At 30.6% G+C, this 18,077-nt stretch overlaps 1 protein-coding gene across 1 annotated transcript; it reads left to right on the top strand.

The window, feature by feature from the left end:
* The first annotated feature begins 12,756 nt into the window (after positions 1–12,756).
* On the top strand, positions 12,757–17,685 carry LOC108462321 (auxin transporter-like protein 2). Its single transcript, XM_017762288.2, has 9 exons — positions 12,757–13,116; positions 13,215–13,421; positions 14,126–14,311; positions 14,399–14,511; positions 14,619–14,802; positions 14,975–15,072; positions 15,606–15,813; positions 16,450–16,707; positions 16,796–17,685. Exons 2-9 carry the CDS (start codon positions 13,242–13,244, stop codon positions 17,015–17,017), a joined length of 1,449 nt encoding a protein of 482 aa, XP_017617777.1. The 5' UTR covers positions 12,757–13,116; positions 13,215–13,241; the 3' UTR covers positions 17,018–17,685.
* The last annotated feature ends 392 nt before the right edge of the window (positions 17,686–18,077 follow it).

Below are 18,077 nucleotides of genomic sequence, written 5' to 3' on the forward strand. Positions count from 1 at the left end.
AGATTAAATCAAATTTTATCATTTTTAAGGGTAACAAAGTGTAATTTTATCTTTACTTATTTAAAATTTTAAAATTTTAAAGAAATAAAAAATTTCTATTTTAGAGGACCGGACTCTGCCATCCCTAATTTCGCCCCTATCTATCAAGAGGCGAAAAGAGAGGTTAGCAATAATCTAAACCTTTTAAAAATGATAAAATCATCATTTAAGTGTTTAAAATTTTATAAATTATAAAAATATAGTTTTCAAATCCACTAACTTAATTTTCTGGCTTGCCGTATGAACTATTGAATTGCTTGCAATATCGACAAGTGAAAGTACATTAATGCATAAATAATGAAGAAGAATCACATGGCAGCCAAAGTTTGATCATTCTCATTTAATTTCCATTCCCCCCATAGTATAACAAAATTTTATAATCTGATCCTCTTGCCATATCAGATTTTGGGTTCAAGAAACATGCACGTTGCAAGGCTTGGATTTTTGAACCACAAACTTGTACCAAAAATCAATGAAATTTTAAGCATAAAACATACACCAAGGGGCATGAACTTAGAAAAATATAGAGAATCGAGGTTTATATATAAAATTTCAGAGTCAAAAGTTAATTATGATTTTTACTCGAAGTTTGCAATTTAAATGTGAAAAGATAGACAAAAAAATATGTTTGCTTCGAATTTGTGAAATTCCCTACAGTTTTTGTCGCTGTTGATCTTTGCATCGGGAAATTCTTGCTGGCTGACACCATCGGTGGCGCCGCCTCCGTAGGCGGTTTACTCATCAAACAAGGAAAAAAACTGTCGTTGGCAATTAATAATATATAATTTTATGGCCACCTTAAGAATTGCTACATTAATAAGCAATGTTGTTTATATCATATTTGACCAGCTGATTGGTTTTATTAGATTAAAAAAGTTTTATTAGATTAAAAATTATTGATCCGTTATCCGATTAAGATTGACTTAATCTTTTTTACTTGAATCTGTACAGTTCGTTTTTATGAGTTTACACGTAGTAAGTTCACATTATCATGTAAGTGAATTTATACTTAGGAAACATATGTTAGCCCTAGAATATGGTACGTATTGACATGTATGAGGACCTATTTAACAAGTTACATCAATGAACCGTGTCTTATAAATAAAAAAATTAGCCTCCATGAAAGATAAACTCACAAAAACACTCAAAAGAAATCAGTTAGAATATTAACCCTTAGAAATAAGTAGGTTATGAATGGCTTGAAATCGGATTAAAAATCGATTTTATCTATTTTAAAAAAAATTATATAAAAATTTAATATATTTTTTAATTAAACCGACGCATTGATTGAATTTTTTTTTCTTATATAGGAGAAACTATGACCCAACACTGTAGTAAAGAAAAACTGTTTATTTACAAATCTTTGATAATAAACTCGAAACTATAAATACGAACATTTATATATATAAAATATAAATTAATTAATCATTTGAACAGATTGATACTAAATCGATTCAATTAAATCAATGAAATATAAAAACACAACCCAATCATAATTTAACCCTTTTGCTCATCCTAAATACACTCTCACTCATTTTCCGATGCTAATCAATCTTGCCTGAAATTTTTTTGATAGCATCTTTGGGTGTATATATATATATTTATGACATATAGACACATATTCCTCATAGCTTTTTTCCCTTTCTCATTCTTCGTAGACTCTAAATTCCATTAGAACTCGACCGTTTCTTGGTACACAAGTCCCATGCATGCTTTTCCAAAATTAGATCAGTAATGTCGTACATATATATTCATCTCTAATAATAGAAGTGGATAATGACGATAAAACGATCACAAAGCAATAAGAAAAAACACACATAGATTTTACATGAAAAGTTTGAGAAATTTATTAACGTTAAAAAACAAATGATACAAGAGAGATGAAAAAACCTGTTCTAAACAAAGTCAAATAGAAAAAGAACAATTCTATATAGATTCAAATTTGTGCTGTATAGTCCATACAGATCTCCTTATTTTGTAACTGTATGTATTTCTTCAACAAGTAGCGTGATTGGGGTCACACAATCTCTAACATCATCGCAAACAAATATATTTTTTTGGTATTTTACATATCCGTTTTATGATCTATATTTAGAGTTCGTGGTTATAATTTGTCTCATTGATTTTAAAATTCGAATTTATGTTTTTTCTTTAATAGTGCAATGTATTTTACCATTCCACTTAATGTTTAATAGAATCAAATATATTATTGATAAGAATTGACATGCACTATACATTAGATTCTCCATAATATTATTTGTCATATATATATATATACCCATATATGACATAGAGGAAACATATAATTCGAATCCTTGTAAATCAAAAGATAGTGGAAGCAAATTGAATGTTGTGTAATTCACCATATAATATATATTTACATGTAAATTCAATTTGGCTATTTATCAACCACACGTAACACTAGCAAGTAGTACAACAATAATAAGTTAGGCAAGGTTTTTATTCCAAAATAATGCAAACAGCTGGCATGGGATGGGATGGCAGCATAATTTATGAATGATAATACATGACCAAATTTTTCGATTTATCTCAACATTAATAATTAGATGTAAAATTTGGTAATAAAAATGATAATTTCATATCATATATGCTTTTTTTTTTAGATAATGCTTATAATTACTTATAAATAGGAGAATAATACAATTCAACATACTCAAACCCACGTCCTCCTGCATTGACAATAATGCCCAATCGAACTAAAATTACCCATAGTTTTACCCCAACTCATAAATAGGAGGAAAATACGCTTCAGCACACTCAAATACACGTCCTTTTGCATTGACAACAATGCCCATACCAATCGAACTAAAACTCAATCGATATTTCTATTGATTTTATTTAAAAATATAAAAAAATAAAAATAGCCTAATAATTGTAAAAAAATTTTAATCAAGCGTGATTAACTTGTGAGACCAATTCAATCAAATACTTAAATATAATATGGATAAGGATAAATTCTAACAAAGTATATGTATATATATGCTTTTCAAATTTAGTCCCATGCCTAGTTCCAAAGCTATAAAAAGTATATGCTTTCAATAAAGGTTGATAGAAAACTCATACAATTTCCAAAGGAAAATGAAAGGTAATGCTTGAATGTGGAATTAAGTGCAAAGTAGAGCATTAGTAAGTAAGCCATTTATAGCTTTGATATTAAGACTCCCCCATAGGCCAAAGCCAGTAGGGACCAATACTAGATGGTTAGGTACAAAATAGTATATATGCTGGCCCTCCCTTTACACATCAATTTTCTTTTGAAGGTCCCCCATTCATTACCAAACCAATGGATTGTCTCTTATCAAAAAAAAAAAAAAATCTTCTATTTTTAAAAATTTTTATTGTTCGGTCAATGATCACCAATGATTAAAGATCATAGCAATTAATTTGAAAGAATGGTTGAATTTGTTTTAAATTGAGTTAATTTGGATTAAATTGATTTTAATTTAAAAGTTTTGGGGTATATGTGGTTTCATTTTTTTTTCATTTTAGTCAAATTTAAGTTTATGTTATTTTGGATTGTTGACATTTTATGATAAATTAAATTAGGTCAATTTAAATTTAAATCAATTGAATTAAATTTTTTCTTTATTCCAAATTGATGGTATAGATAATTAAAAGGTAAATTATAAAAATAGTTATTTTTGTTTGTTTTAAATTATATTTTAGTCACTTATGTTTGAAATGTTACGTTTTAATCACTTACGTTATCGTTTTGTTATGAAGTGGTCACTCTACCGTTAAACCCCGTTACCTCCCTAATGGTACGTGGCAATCCAAATGGGTTTTAAATGCCAACTTGGATATCCAGTTGCTGAGATGAAAATAGGTTTTTAACTAAATAAATCTAATTTGGACTGCCACGTAGGACATCCAAGTTGGCATTGAAAATCCATTTACACTACCATGTAAGCTAGCCGTTAGGGAGGTACATAAGTGACTAAAATGTAATCTAAGGCAAATAAAAGTGACTTTTTTTTACAATTTACCCATAATTAAACATGATGTTAATTTTTTATACTTAATCTCCCTTCCCGATTTTCAACTTATGCTTTAATTGTTTGAGACATGATCCCTCCAAATATGAAAAAAATCACAATTTTTTGGGGTCATTGGATTTGCCAAATGCTTGACCAAATCATCAAATTCATTTTAGGATGCATGCATAACACTGATAATTAAGAAAATTATCTGAAAACTGACAATTTTCTTCTTTCTTTTTCATTTTTAAATGATCGAATTTCATTAAATTAGAGTAGTGAGTGGTTGTATTAATTTATAGGGGCTGCAATGATTTCAGGTTCAAAACATATATATGGTTTGATAGAAATTGAAAATATGAAAGGGATAGACAATAATATATTGTGCTATGTCATAGCATATAGTCCTTATGTCCCATCTCATTACTCTTTATGAAAACTTAGTTTAACCATTAATATGTCTTCTTAATTTATTAATTATATTTATCTTCTAGGATTACATTGACCATAAATTATATAGGCTTTTAATATTATAAACTATACCCTAAAATCTAGGTTCCTGTAAACATTACATTGAATAGTCCCTAGCCCACAATAATTGAATATAAAACATGCTTCATTTGCCTGCATCGAAATTTAGGGTATGCAAATGCTTATTTGACGATGAATCGAGTTTAGAAATAGGTTAGGATTTTTACACGACGAAGATAAATTAAGAAGTATGGGAGTTTGGGCTCTAAAATACTTTTTAGTTAATTCAAGAGGTTCTTAGTGAAAAGAGTAAAAAACATAAAGTTGTAGGGGAAAAAGATATATAAGAGAAAGGATATCTGCCTTTGAGTGCATATGGCCCTTATGGTTTTGTTATTAGGAGTTTCCATACACCTCAAAAGGCCTCTTACCACTTAAGTGCTGTTAACCCTTTATATAGCACAAGTCTCTCCCATGCTTTGTCGATGTGGGATTTGCTTAGCGTGTTATGTTCACCCCTTTAGGGACTTAGTATCCTCACTAAGGTTTGCCCCACCATCGCTCAATAGCCACGACAAGTGGCTCTGATACCAATAAATGTCCTAGTGAACACCCAGTCTAGTATGATATTGTCCGTTTTGGGCACACATGGCCCATATACCTCCAAAAGGCCTTTTACCACTTAAGTGTTGCTACCCTTTTATATAGTCTAGGTCTCTCTTATGCTTTGATGATGTAGATTTCTCTAAGGTATTACATCCACCCCCCTTAGGGACTCAATGTCCTCATTGAGGTTTGTCCCACCATCACTCAAGAAGCACAACAAGTGACTTTGATATCAATAAATGTCATAGCCAACACCTAACCCGATAAGATATTGTTTGCTTTAAGCGCACATGACCCTTATAGCTTTATTCTTGGAAGTGCCCGTATACCCCCAAGAGGCCTTTTACCACTTAAGTGTTGCTACCCCTTTATATAGCCCAGGTCTCTCTCGTGCTTTGCCGATGAAGGATTTGCCTAGGGTATTACATTCACCCCCCTTAGGGACCTAATGTCTTCGCTGAGGTTTGCCCCACCATCGCTCAAGAGGCATGACAAATAGCTCTGATACTAATAAATGTCATAGCCAATACCCAACCTAGTAAGATATTATCCGCTTTGGGTGCACATGGCCATCACGACTTTGTTATTATAAGTGCCCATACACGTTTTTAGATTTAGGTACTCATGCTAAAAATAAAGATGATGAACATGGAAATGAAAAGTAAAGCATCCATTAAAGTAAGGGTTGAGGAAAATATAAAAGTTGAGTTTTTTTACAAGAAAACTTAAAGAACATGAAACTAAAAGCTTTCAACAAGATCATGTCGATTTCCTTTCTTCCAACAGCGAATATCTCATCAAATTTCTCATAGCTAGATCCAATTTCATCAAGATGGTTTGATCTACTATCAATTATTCAAATCAATAATAAAACTATTCTTCTCTTGAATAATTTTTTCAAGGTTTTCATTAGCCTTCTCTAGATCAACAATCACAAAATATTTTTCTTTTATAACCTCAACAAATTTCAGATTGACCTCCTTTATATCAGCAATTTGTTGACTCAAGGATTTGTTCACATCACAAACCATTTGTCATTTCTCCAACAAAACTAGATTTATCCATAGGAGGGGGACATAGAGTTGAACTCCATTCCTTCCATTGCACAACTAGCAAATGCAGGCTCTCACAAGTACTTTATGTGTAGCTCTAATGCTAATTGGAAAAATTCAAAGTTTGGCAGTAAGCTATGGCAACTTAGTGTGCTACGTGATATAGATAGAAGCCTTGTCACACAACCTAACAAATGCAAAGATAATGAAAGAGCAAAACATAAAATGTTGTTAACCTAGTTCAAACTTAACCTACATCTGCAGGGCCTCGCCTATAGAAGAATTCTACAATAACTTCACAGTACAAGTAATAGATTAAGCCTAAGCTATCCTAATGTTTGGATAATTGCAACCTCACCCAAGCACATTTATGACCCCTCCCCCCCAATGAGTCTTTCATGCTTAAAGCCCCTAACTCTCAAACTTACCAATACTAAGTGAATAATAAACACTCAAAGGTGTCAAACAACTATACTTTACCAATTCCCCAATGAACATAAAATATGACCCAAGTCTATGTAACTTCCATGAAATAGGCACATATATATGCTATGAATATTGGCTTCTCTTACTCAGTTTTCTCTCTTTATAATGTGGATAAATACAACATATATCAATATCTATCACCAAGCCACTATTTGAATGCTTCAAGTCAATCTTCAAGTCTCCTTCTTGGACTAAAACTTCTCCAAGATAGTTGAATTGCTTCTTTAAGATGAATTGCTTCTTTAAGATGCATCATATGTTCTTAAGTGATCTAAACTTCTCTCAATTTTATATTAATCTTTAAAAGTCATCCTTGGATTACAACTCTTCAATGTTGTTGTATAAACTTATTTCTTAATAATGATATGTCTTCACCTTAATTTGGGCACTCAATCAACTATTTTTTGCTACTGTATATGATAATTAAGACGAAAAGGATAAGCACAAAGTAAAAAACTACCAACTTCAAAATCAGATGCATCAACTATGTACAACATGTGGTTTATGATGTGCCAGCATGCAGAACCACACTAGGAAGAACACCGCAAGCCATGGACCAATATATACAAAGAATCATTCCTTATATCTTTCTTTTCATGCAAGTAAATATGAATAACCAGGCTATTGCATTTTTCTTAAAATACAATAATTTGAGAATTTATAACGACAATCAATCATTACTTTCATATATCATATGTATCACTTAATAACTAATCGAAAAATCAAACAAAAATATATTTAGATAACTCTAATAAAATTGTCAAACTCACATATGATGTAACTTAAACTTGAAATATCAAAATTCTCAAGACTTTCTCTTGTCAATAATCAAGGGCGAATCCAAAGACAATGAGAGACATTGGTCCCTCTTGATTAAATGAAAAAATTTCATCTTTTTGACCCTTTCATCAAAAAATTATAATTTAATTTCAGCCCTTTTAATTCTTGTTAAATGAAAAAAAAAATCATATTTTTGAAATCCCAAAAAAGAAAATTAATTGAAGTCTTTTTACCTCTTTAGTCAAATGAACAAAAGAAATTAAAGTTTTGACTTCTCTTAAAAATTAATTATTTAATTTATTTAATTTTATTCTTTTAAAATTTTATAATTTCATCCCAATTCCATTTCTAAATGAATAATATGGTGTCCAATATGACCATCCACATAACTGAAAGGCTAAGTAAGCAAAGGCATCGATTACTCGTCACCCTAAGGCACTAACCGTAATCCAATAAAAGGCATTTTCTGTCTCTAGGTTCCCACTAAACCCTAGACCCTCCTAGGCTTCTACTCCTATATTTAATTAAAGATTCCATTTTTTTTATCATTTTTTTATAATAAGCATGCTTTTTAGCAGAAAACTTTGGGGGGAGAGGGGCAAAAGATCCACTAAACATTAAAATTCATTATTACAGGATGTACTGCCATGGAATTTTAAGCTAGTGTTCATGTAACCATGTTCATTAAATTGAATGCTTTGGCAGACAACTTAATTACAAAGTACTTGTCATGTTGAAATTAACCTTTTCAACTTTGATATTGCATGATACCTATGATCCATAGTTTTGAAGAACCAATTCGGTAGAATGATTGGAAATTTGCATTGAATGTACATGATAGTGCATACACTTTTTATCTGTGCCAACAATGCATGTTTACTAAAGTTAAAAAATCACTTTAATTATTTATTATAAATTTAATTAGTGTCTAAATTAAAATAATAATTAACTAGTTAAAATTAAAAAATCGACTCAAATAAAAATTATTTGAATATAAAATGATTTCAACTTAAAATAGCTCAAACCCAAAATAATCTACTCTAATATGACACGAACTTGAAATAATTGCAGGTGCGGCCCTAGGGGTGGCAAGGGCTCTTCCCCCTCCAAATGAATAATTTCACTTTTAGCCTTTTGAATTTATAATATTTTTAATTTAATAAATAGTAAAATAGTACTTTAACCTTTTAAAATAATAATTTTTTTTATTTCACCCTTAAATAATTAAAACAAATAATTCAAAATAACTTAATCTCATAAACCAAATTTGAATGAAAAAAACTAAAATATCTTGACCCGAAAATCCGAACAAAAAAAACTCAAATAACCCGACTTTAAAATATTCTAAACATAAAATTAACCTCAACCCCAAACAATCTTAACCCAAATTGATATAATTCAAAACTAATTCAACGCAATGAAAAGTGGGTCTAAAGTAACCAAATCCTCAAACAATTATGTGTCAAATAGCATTTACTCAATCTGGATTTGCTGTAATTAATTACTGACAAGTGTACATGATCTTACCTACATTGCAAAAGCAATGTTGGTTTCTACATAAATACAAGGATAAAAGTTGGAAACAATATAATTAAAACATCTGTGATAATCTTTCTTTAAGTCTTTCACAGCTATCCATCAATACGTTGAAGACAAAACCCAAAGGGAGAAAAGAAGTGAATTTCAAAAGATTGGGAAATATGAGGGACCCATGTGAGAGTCATAGATGCAACATAATACTCCGAATTTTGGTACTCTTAGGAAACACCAATGCAAATTAAGGAGTAAATTTCTATTCACTAATCATTACTTCTCCCACTAAATCATATATGCCAAAATAAAATTTTGTTAATTGGTTAATTTGTGATTCTAGTCCTTCTTATGTTTAATTTTAGATTTTTTTAAATTTTTTTATCAAGGATAAAAGAAAGAAGTTGTCTAGATTTGAACTTGCGACCTAATGTCAATAAAGACTTAAACAATGCAAGTCTTTTGACATGATTTGATCTTCTATTTTTATAATATTATTAGTTAATTCAAAATAATTAACAGTGTTAACCATTCCAATTAGAATGCAAACCAAAATAGTTAACATTTAATTGTATTAATGATTTGAATTAACCAACAATATTATGGGTAAATTATACTTTCTTTAGTAAGCTCACTACGTACTGATACAACAGTGAGAATGGTTTGTAAGGAGATTGGTATTTGAGCGTATAATGGATACTTTTCTAGGCGATGCCTTACAAGTCACAAATGTAGGTTGAAGATGAACTACATTATCTTCCTATATTTGAATTTTTCATTCTTTCAGTGTTTACTTATCAATGCATTAATACATTTGAAGAGCGTTAACTTCTTATATTTGAATTATCTTTAAGTTTAATAATCATAACCAATTTCGTTAATTCTCGTTAACTTTGTGATGGAGAGATGATGCGATAATTCAAATATAGGGAGTTAATGATGTTCAAACGTATTAATGTGTTGATAAGTTGACATTGAAAGAATGAAAAATTCAAATATAAGAAGATAATACAGTTCATCTTTAACCCACGTTTGTGACTTGTGAGGCATTTCCTAGAAAAGTATCCATCACAAAGTTAACAAGAATTAATGAAATTGGACTAGAATAGACATTTGTGGCTAGTTAGGTGTTGATTTTGTAATTTTTTATAATTGGGTAATCGAAAAAGAAACCTAAGTATAGTTGAGTAATTAACATGCGGTGTAGTTTACCCTAATACAATAAAAATATGAAAATAAAATTATACGATAGTCATTAAAACTTTTGTCAAACATTTGTTTAACACTGATTTAAATCGTGTGATGTAATTTCTTACCCAACATTAAATAAAAAAATTAAAATATAAAAAAAAATCATTCAAAACATAATAGATTTTCACTTTAAAAAATCTTAGTATTTTCATGTCGAGGTTCACTTTATTATTAGTCAAAACGATTTAACTCAATCACTTGAGAGTTTTTTGTATTTTTTTGGTGGGCAAGTGGAAGGATGGTGTTGGGTGGCGAACCCTCACCAAGCCGACAAGTTAACGCTTAAAAGGGGACTACGTGGGGTGTTTTGTATGGAATATTATCAACATTTCTTCCATTTAACATGGACTTTCTTCCGCCCTTATACCTGGTGGCTCCACCATCCCACCACCATTTTGCCACCGTCACTTCCATCGTCATCTCCTCCTTCATTAATTTTTTAATTTGGATAATTAGGGTACAATCTTTTATGATAAATTATGTGATCTCTTATTAACAATAAATTTATGTTAAGGCTATAAAAATTATACTTTATTAAATTTAATTTCAAGGTTAAGTAAATCATATAAAAATAAAAGGGCTAATTTTTAATAATTTTAATGGTTTTTAATTTATTTTTAAAAAAGTATATATATTTTTATTTTTAAAATTTGTGAAAATTAATTAAATGTTTAAGTGTCATCCACATGGTAATCCATATGTATGTCACGTCAACAAAGTTAAAAACGTTAATATTTCCATCTATTTTGGATGATTTGACAAAAAATATAAATTTAAAGACTACAAAAGAATAAAAATTAAATATATGACTAAAATAACTTTTTATAAAATTGAGGACCAAATAAATTATTATTCCTAAAAACATTATTCACCCAAAAGTGAGTGTGAATGTGATGAATTATAGTAATAACCAATGATACTGGCACACATCTATTGTATTTATATATGAGATATGATATAAAAATGGAAATCAATGTAGATTTCATTCTATTTTTAAGCTTTATAATTAAAAAGTAAAATTATAAATATATATTTGAATAATTATAAAATAAAATTAAACCAATATTAATGATAAACATACTAATCGAAATTAAAATCTACACATTTTATCAATACACGATGAGACTGGAGACCTACACATGACAAATTACTTATCATTGAATTCGAATTTTAACTTTTATCAATAATATCAAGACCCCATTTGTCAATTGCATATTTTTTCCCAAATAAAAAGTAAATTGAAAAGAGAATCCAAGAGTTGGAAGGACGAAATTAGAAAAAAAAAGAATTGGAAGGATGGAGAAATTAAAAGAAGGTGGAATTGTAAAGACAATGAAGAGAGAGGGGTCCAAGCATATACACAATAATAATGGGCCATAATCAAGCCGACCGATTAAAGTTCATGTTTATATCATGAGCCGTTTCGCTTTATAAGGCTTCATTGTGCGCGTGTTTTCCTTTAAAAGCGTGCCGCATCGTCTGTGGGTCCATCTCGGCTTGGCGGCTCCAGCCAATCCTTTTTCCATTAAAAAGCTCTTCCATTTTCTCCGGCCGCGCCGATATTGACGTCTTTTACATTTTCTTTTTCAAATAATTAAAGCTTTAATTATAAGAAAACCTTTAATCACTATTAAAATATATTATATTTTTTAACTTAAAAAATCTGTGTTGTGAAACATAGTCAAAATCACAACAAAATATTAATTTACTAACCCATGCTTTGTTTTTTTAAATAATATCTTATCGATTTAGTCTTAACTCAATTAGTACGTATATTGTTGTCAATGTAGGAGAACGTGAGTTGGAGAGGAGCTATAGATAATTCTAAGTATTGTGTCAAAAAAATAGATATTATCCGAACCTGAAATAAATATAATGAATTTTTAATATTTTTATATTTTCCAAAAAGAAAAAAAAGAGAGAAAATGGGCCTTAATTTTCAATGGTTAGTTGGGTTAGGCAGCCCATTAGGGAAAAAAAATCATTATTGTGATACCCACTCGCCTCTGGCAAGCGTGGAAAGAACAGCATCATTTTCCCTCTAGAAAGTGAATGCACGCGCGAATGGAAATGAGTGGGAGATTAGAAAAAAGAAACTAGCATCAGAAAACAAATTAGAAAAAAAGAAAGAATTTAATTGGAAACAAAATTTAATTATAATAAGAATCCCCGGAATTATGTGACTGAGATTTGGATTTGGATCTGAGCATCATTTCTTGATAAATAAATAAAAAAAATAAACAACAGATTGAGTTTTAGCTCGATTGGTACGGACATGATTACTAACATAGGAGTACATGAGTTTAAGTGTACAAAAACGTATTATCTGGGTTAGGAAGAGATATGGATAGTTCTAGATATTATGTCAAAAAAAGCAGATATGATCAAAACCTATAATGAGATTCGCACTTAAACCTATTTATAAGGAATCGATTATAATGTTTTTGAAGATAAGGACTAATTTAAAATTTATCCATATTCTAAGTACCTCAAATAAGATTAACCCATTATATATGCTAATGTTAGCCGTTTTAAGTGAAAAAGTTTACCAAAGGGAAAGAGGGGTCTATATATAAAAAAAACCCAAAGCTCTCTATTTTGTGATGAGAACAACGTCTAAGTCACTTATAGATCTCTAAATTCTCTCAACTCAAAAGAATCGAATCGCAAGTGGAATACGCAGAGAATTTTTAGGTTTTGTCACTCTCACCCCTTTCTTCAACCCTCTTCCATTACAGTCCTACTATATATATACACATATATATAATAGGAGCTGAATAGGAGCAGCCAAAAGGGTCTTTTCTTCAACACCATTGTTGAGCTGAGAGAAAAACAGAGAAAAATTAGAGAATTCTCTCTATATATACATATACATATAGAGAGAGACAGTTGAAACTTCAAAGGTTTGTTTCAAAGTTTTTTTTTTCTTTCTTTCATTTTTCTGGGTTTTGTTTTGTTTTGTCTCATTGATTGTCTGTTTTTTTCTTTTTTTATGTTGCAGATCTAGTAGATTGGTAATAAAAAAAGAATGTTGGGACAAAAGCAAAGTGAAGAAGCAATAGTGTCGAATTATAACGAAAGTGAACATCATGTTGAGAATAGAGATGAAGAGAAAGAAGAAGAAAACCAGTCATTGTTTAATGTTAAGAATCTACTTTGGCATGGTGGTTCTGCTTGGGATGCTTGGTTCAGCTGTGCTTCTAATCAAGTACATCCCCTTCTTTCCCCCGCTTACCCCTCACCACCATTTCTTTTTGGGTATACTATAATAGAAGTTAACCATCTATATTTTTTTTTACCCAATTATGAAAAATTACGAAAAAGTCACCCAATTATTTAATTTTGTTCTTTTTTTATCACCGACGGACCAACATAAAAATGAAAATATCAAAAATTTCCAAAATAGTTAGGTGACAATCTTTTTTACCCTTTCTTGTTATACCAACTTTGACATGTTGATTAAAATATCTTCGTAGGACATGTCATATGATTGGCAGAAAATAAATTTTTTAAATTAAAAAAATTTCAAATTTTAACCTTTTTTTTATATTAGGGTTAAATCTTGAATTATGCTGAAATACAAGGAGTGTAGCATTTTTTGACTTTTTTTCCTCTAACAATTTTTTATGGATAAAATATGTTTTGTGCCTCTCTATTTTGAAAAATTTGACATTTAATCTATATACTTAAAAGTTAAAAAGAATTTTTACCTTTCAGTTAAAATTTTTAATCCAATTATTAAAACTAATAGTATTTTTCATCAAAATTTACCACTAGAATTTTCAAATAAAAAAAGAGAAAGGATTTAATTTTTTTCAACTATATGGACTAAAACAGGTATTGATAGTATATTTAGACCCTTTTTATTTTTTGTCTCTTAAATTTACATTATTTATTTTTTGATCCTTATAGGTAGCACAAGTGTTGTTGACTCTACCATATTCATTTTCTCAATTGGGCATGCTATCTGGGATTCTGCTACAAGTTTTCTATGGACTTATTGGAAGTTGGACTGCATACCTCATAAGTGTACTCTACATTGAATATAGAAGCAGGAAAGAGAAAGAGAATGTGAACTTCAAGAACCATGTGATTCAGGTCCCGAACACTAACCATCAGATATTTTTAAAAAATACTTTTCGAATAGTAATGCTAAGTTAAATCGTAATTTTTTAAAATTTACAGTGGTTCGAAGTGCTTGATGGGTTATTGGGTCCATATTGGAAGGCAATAGGACTTGCCTTCAACTGTACTTTCCTCTTATTTGGATCTGTCATACAACTTATAGGCTGTGCAAGGTTTGCATCAATCTCAAAACCGGATTTTTTAGGTTAAATTATGATTTTGGTATAATTTGAATATTTATTTAATTTTATCTTATTTTGATGTATTGGTTTAATAACAGTAATATATACTACGTTAATGACAAATTGGACAAGAGGACATGGACCTACATATTTGGAGCTTGTTGTGCAACAACAGTTTTCATACCATCTTTTCACAACTACCGTATTTGGTCCTTTCTTGGCCTTGGGATGACCACTTATACAGCTTGGTACCTGGCTATTGCTGCCCTCGTTCACGGCCAGGTAAAATCGTGCGGAACTTGTTGAATCGAGTTAAAAAATTTGAATTAATTTTTTTTAAAATTTTTTAAATAATTTATTTGATCTCCGTCCCGACCGGTTCGATAATGATCTCTCATTTCATGCACTTGCAAAACCACCTTTTTTCAATATTTTTTCTTTGGTTATTTTTTAGGCTGAGGGCGTGATGCATAGCGGTCCGACGAAGCTTGTGCTTTATTTCACCGGAGCCACCAACATTCTCTACACTTTCGGCGGACATGCCGTCACTGTGTAAGTCTTTTTTTCTACTTCGTGCTAATTTAACATTGCTTTTGAAAACTACTTTTAAAAAGTGCTCGAAACTTTGATGAATTACGACGATATCACTCTTCTTTCTTCCTTTTTTTCTTTCCTATTCTCTTTTTTATCAAGGTCAAGATAATATAAATTATGGGGTTCAAAAGGCAAAAATTTTAGACTAAAAGGACCTAAAATAAATTATATGTCTTCAGTAAGGGCCAAAAGTAAAGTTTCACCGTATTATCCAATGCCTTTCCCATTTCTCTAGGAAGATTTAACAGCGAACTGAACATAGGGTTAATTATTCAAGTTGGTCCCTCTACTATTCTCAACCTTTGGATTTAATTTTATATTTTAATTTAACGTAGACTTTAGCTGAAAATTACTAAAATATTAAGGGTATTTTGGTCATTTAACCATGCTTCATAATTTATAGTCAATATAATGAACATAATTATTGTTTTTCATCACTTTCTTCAATTTCAGGGTAAAAAATAACTGTTTGGTTGAATTTTTTTTTTCAGGGAAATTATGCATGCAATGTGGAAGCCTCAAAAATTCAAGTACATATATTTATTGGCCACACTTTACGTTTTTACCCTTACACTTCCGTCAGCTGCTGCCGTTTACTGGGCCTTCGGTGACGAACTCCTCAACCATTCCAATGCCTTCTCTCTCCTCCCTAAAAATGGCTTCCGTGACGCCGCCGTTATCTTAATGCTTATTCACCAGGTTGGGTCTATTTCTGTTTTTGGTCCCTCCGTTTCATTTTGGTATATAATTTAGTTTCTTTACGTTAATAATGTCATTAATACGTAAATACTACAATTAAATTGATGGTGCGAATTTCCATGAACACGTTAACACTATTATCAATTATCAATTAACACTACATGGGTAAAAAAATTACAGGTTAAGTTGGTTTTCGATCAAATCAATTCGGGTTAAGTTTTAGGTTCATTTCTTCTCACGTTTGAGTTTTGTTCATTTCAAGTTTGGGTTATTTTTCAAGTTGGGTAAAATTATAAGTTCGGATTATTTTAGGTTTAGTATCACTTTAGTTTTGGGTTATATAAAGTTTAAGTTATTTCGAGTTTGAATAATTTTGGGTTCACGTTAACTTTTGTTTAGGGTTAGTTTAGGTTCAAGTCGATTCAAAGTTAAGCTTTTTAATTTTTTTATGATCAAATCAAGTTTAGATTTGAGTTGATCGGGTTGAATACTTTTAACACTTTAACAACATTTATTAAGAGTGTTATCCATTTGGACCTACTAATAACATTATAAAAGTAGGATGATAAAGTATAATTAAACCAGTATTTCAAACCAATTTAACAAATTGTGACTTCATGAAATGGGGTATTGCAGTTCATAACATTTGGGTTTGCTTGCACACCGTTGTACTTCGTATGGGAGAAAGTAATAGGGATGCATGACACTAAAAGCATTTGTTTGAGGGCATTGGCACGGCTGCCGGTGGTGATCCCGATATGGTTCTTGGCCATCATCTTCCCATTCTTCGGCCCTATCAACTCGGCGGTCGGCGCTCTTTTGGTTAGCTTCACCGTCTATATCATCCCAGCTTTAGCCCATATGCTCACCTATAGAAAAGCCTCTGCTCGGCAGGTATAAAGAAGAATTGGTGAAATTTTGGTTTTAGTCCCTGTAAATTACTAGAATTTTTATTTACTATTTTTTTTCTTTGCTGAAACAGAATGCTGCAGAAAAGCCACCATTCTTCATGCCAAGTTGGACTGGAATGTATGCATTAAACGCCTTTATTGTGGTGTGGGTTCTAGTGGTCGGGTTCGGGTTCGGGGGATGGGCTAGCATGACCAATTTCATTAGGCAAATTGACTCTTTTGGCTTGTTTGCCAAGTGTTATCAATGCAAGCCTCCAACACCAACATCACCAGCTGCTGCTATGCACCATTAAGCTCACTCTCAACCATCTCAAACCTCAAATTTCAACTATTCCCCGTTTTTCTCTGGTCAAATTTTGATTTTGGTCTCTCTATTATGCTCAAATTTAAATTTTAGTCTCTATAATTTGAAATAATTTGATCTCTCTTTTATAAATTCATTAGTTAGCCCGAAATAGTTAACAGTATCCAGTTAAAATGCCAACGTGAAATTTTCCTAAAAACACCCATTCCAACACCAGAAGAAAACATATCAGCATGATGAATGAGAAGGGTTGCTTTTAAGAAAAAGTTCAATGTTAGCTTTTTAATTGGAAAGATACAGATGTTAACTACTTGGACTAGCTCATGGCATTATAAAAATAAAAGGACAAATCATGTCAAATTAAAATACAGAGACCAAATTCCAAATTTAAACATAATAGAAGGACCAAACCGAAATTTAACCATTTCCTCCCTATCTCAAAGAGAGAAAAAAAAAAAAAAACCCGCCAATGATTTCCATGTTTTCCTCCATATGTTGTATCATATATTGGGGGAGATAGCAATATTCTCCCCTACATGCTTAGTGTGCTGGATTTTTGCCCTTTGCTTTTCCTATTTTTTTCTTTTTTTTTTTCCTTCAAATTTCTCCATTAAATTAGTTGATAAGTAAAAAAATAGTGTGTTGAATTTGTGATGATTCCTTTGCTATCCAATTAAATCATATATAAATAGTATTATGTTCAGCTTTCTCCCTCTTTTCTCATCCTTAAAAACTTATATAAATGTCTTTTTGTAGTGCTAATTATTACATTTATCATACTTTCGAAAATGTTAATTTAAAAAAATAAATAAATCACGAAAGTTAGGAAAAATAGTCGAGGGTTCGATCTTCGCAAAAACAATTTTGAAAATTCGTGGTCAATATTTATCTTTTAATAGATTTATAAAATATAAAAAATTAATTACTAGATTTACTCCGATAAATACTTAAAAAAATTATGTTTAAATCTATTGATAATAATTTGGAATTCATCCCCTAAACAGTGTCACCCTTATTTAAGAAAAAACATGTGGACATCCTTTAATGTC

This window comes from Gossypium arboreum, chromosome 2 (genome assembly GCF_025698485.1).
Source record: "Gossypium arboreum isolate Shixiya-1 chromosome 2, ASM2569848v2, whole genome shotgun sequence".
Taxonomy (NCBI): Eukaryota; Viridiplantae; Streptophyta; class Magnoliopsida; order Malvales; family Malvaceae; genus Gossypium; species Gossypium arboreum.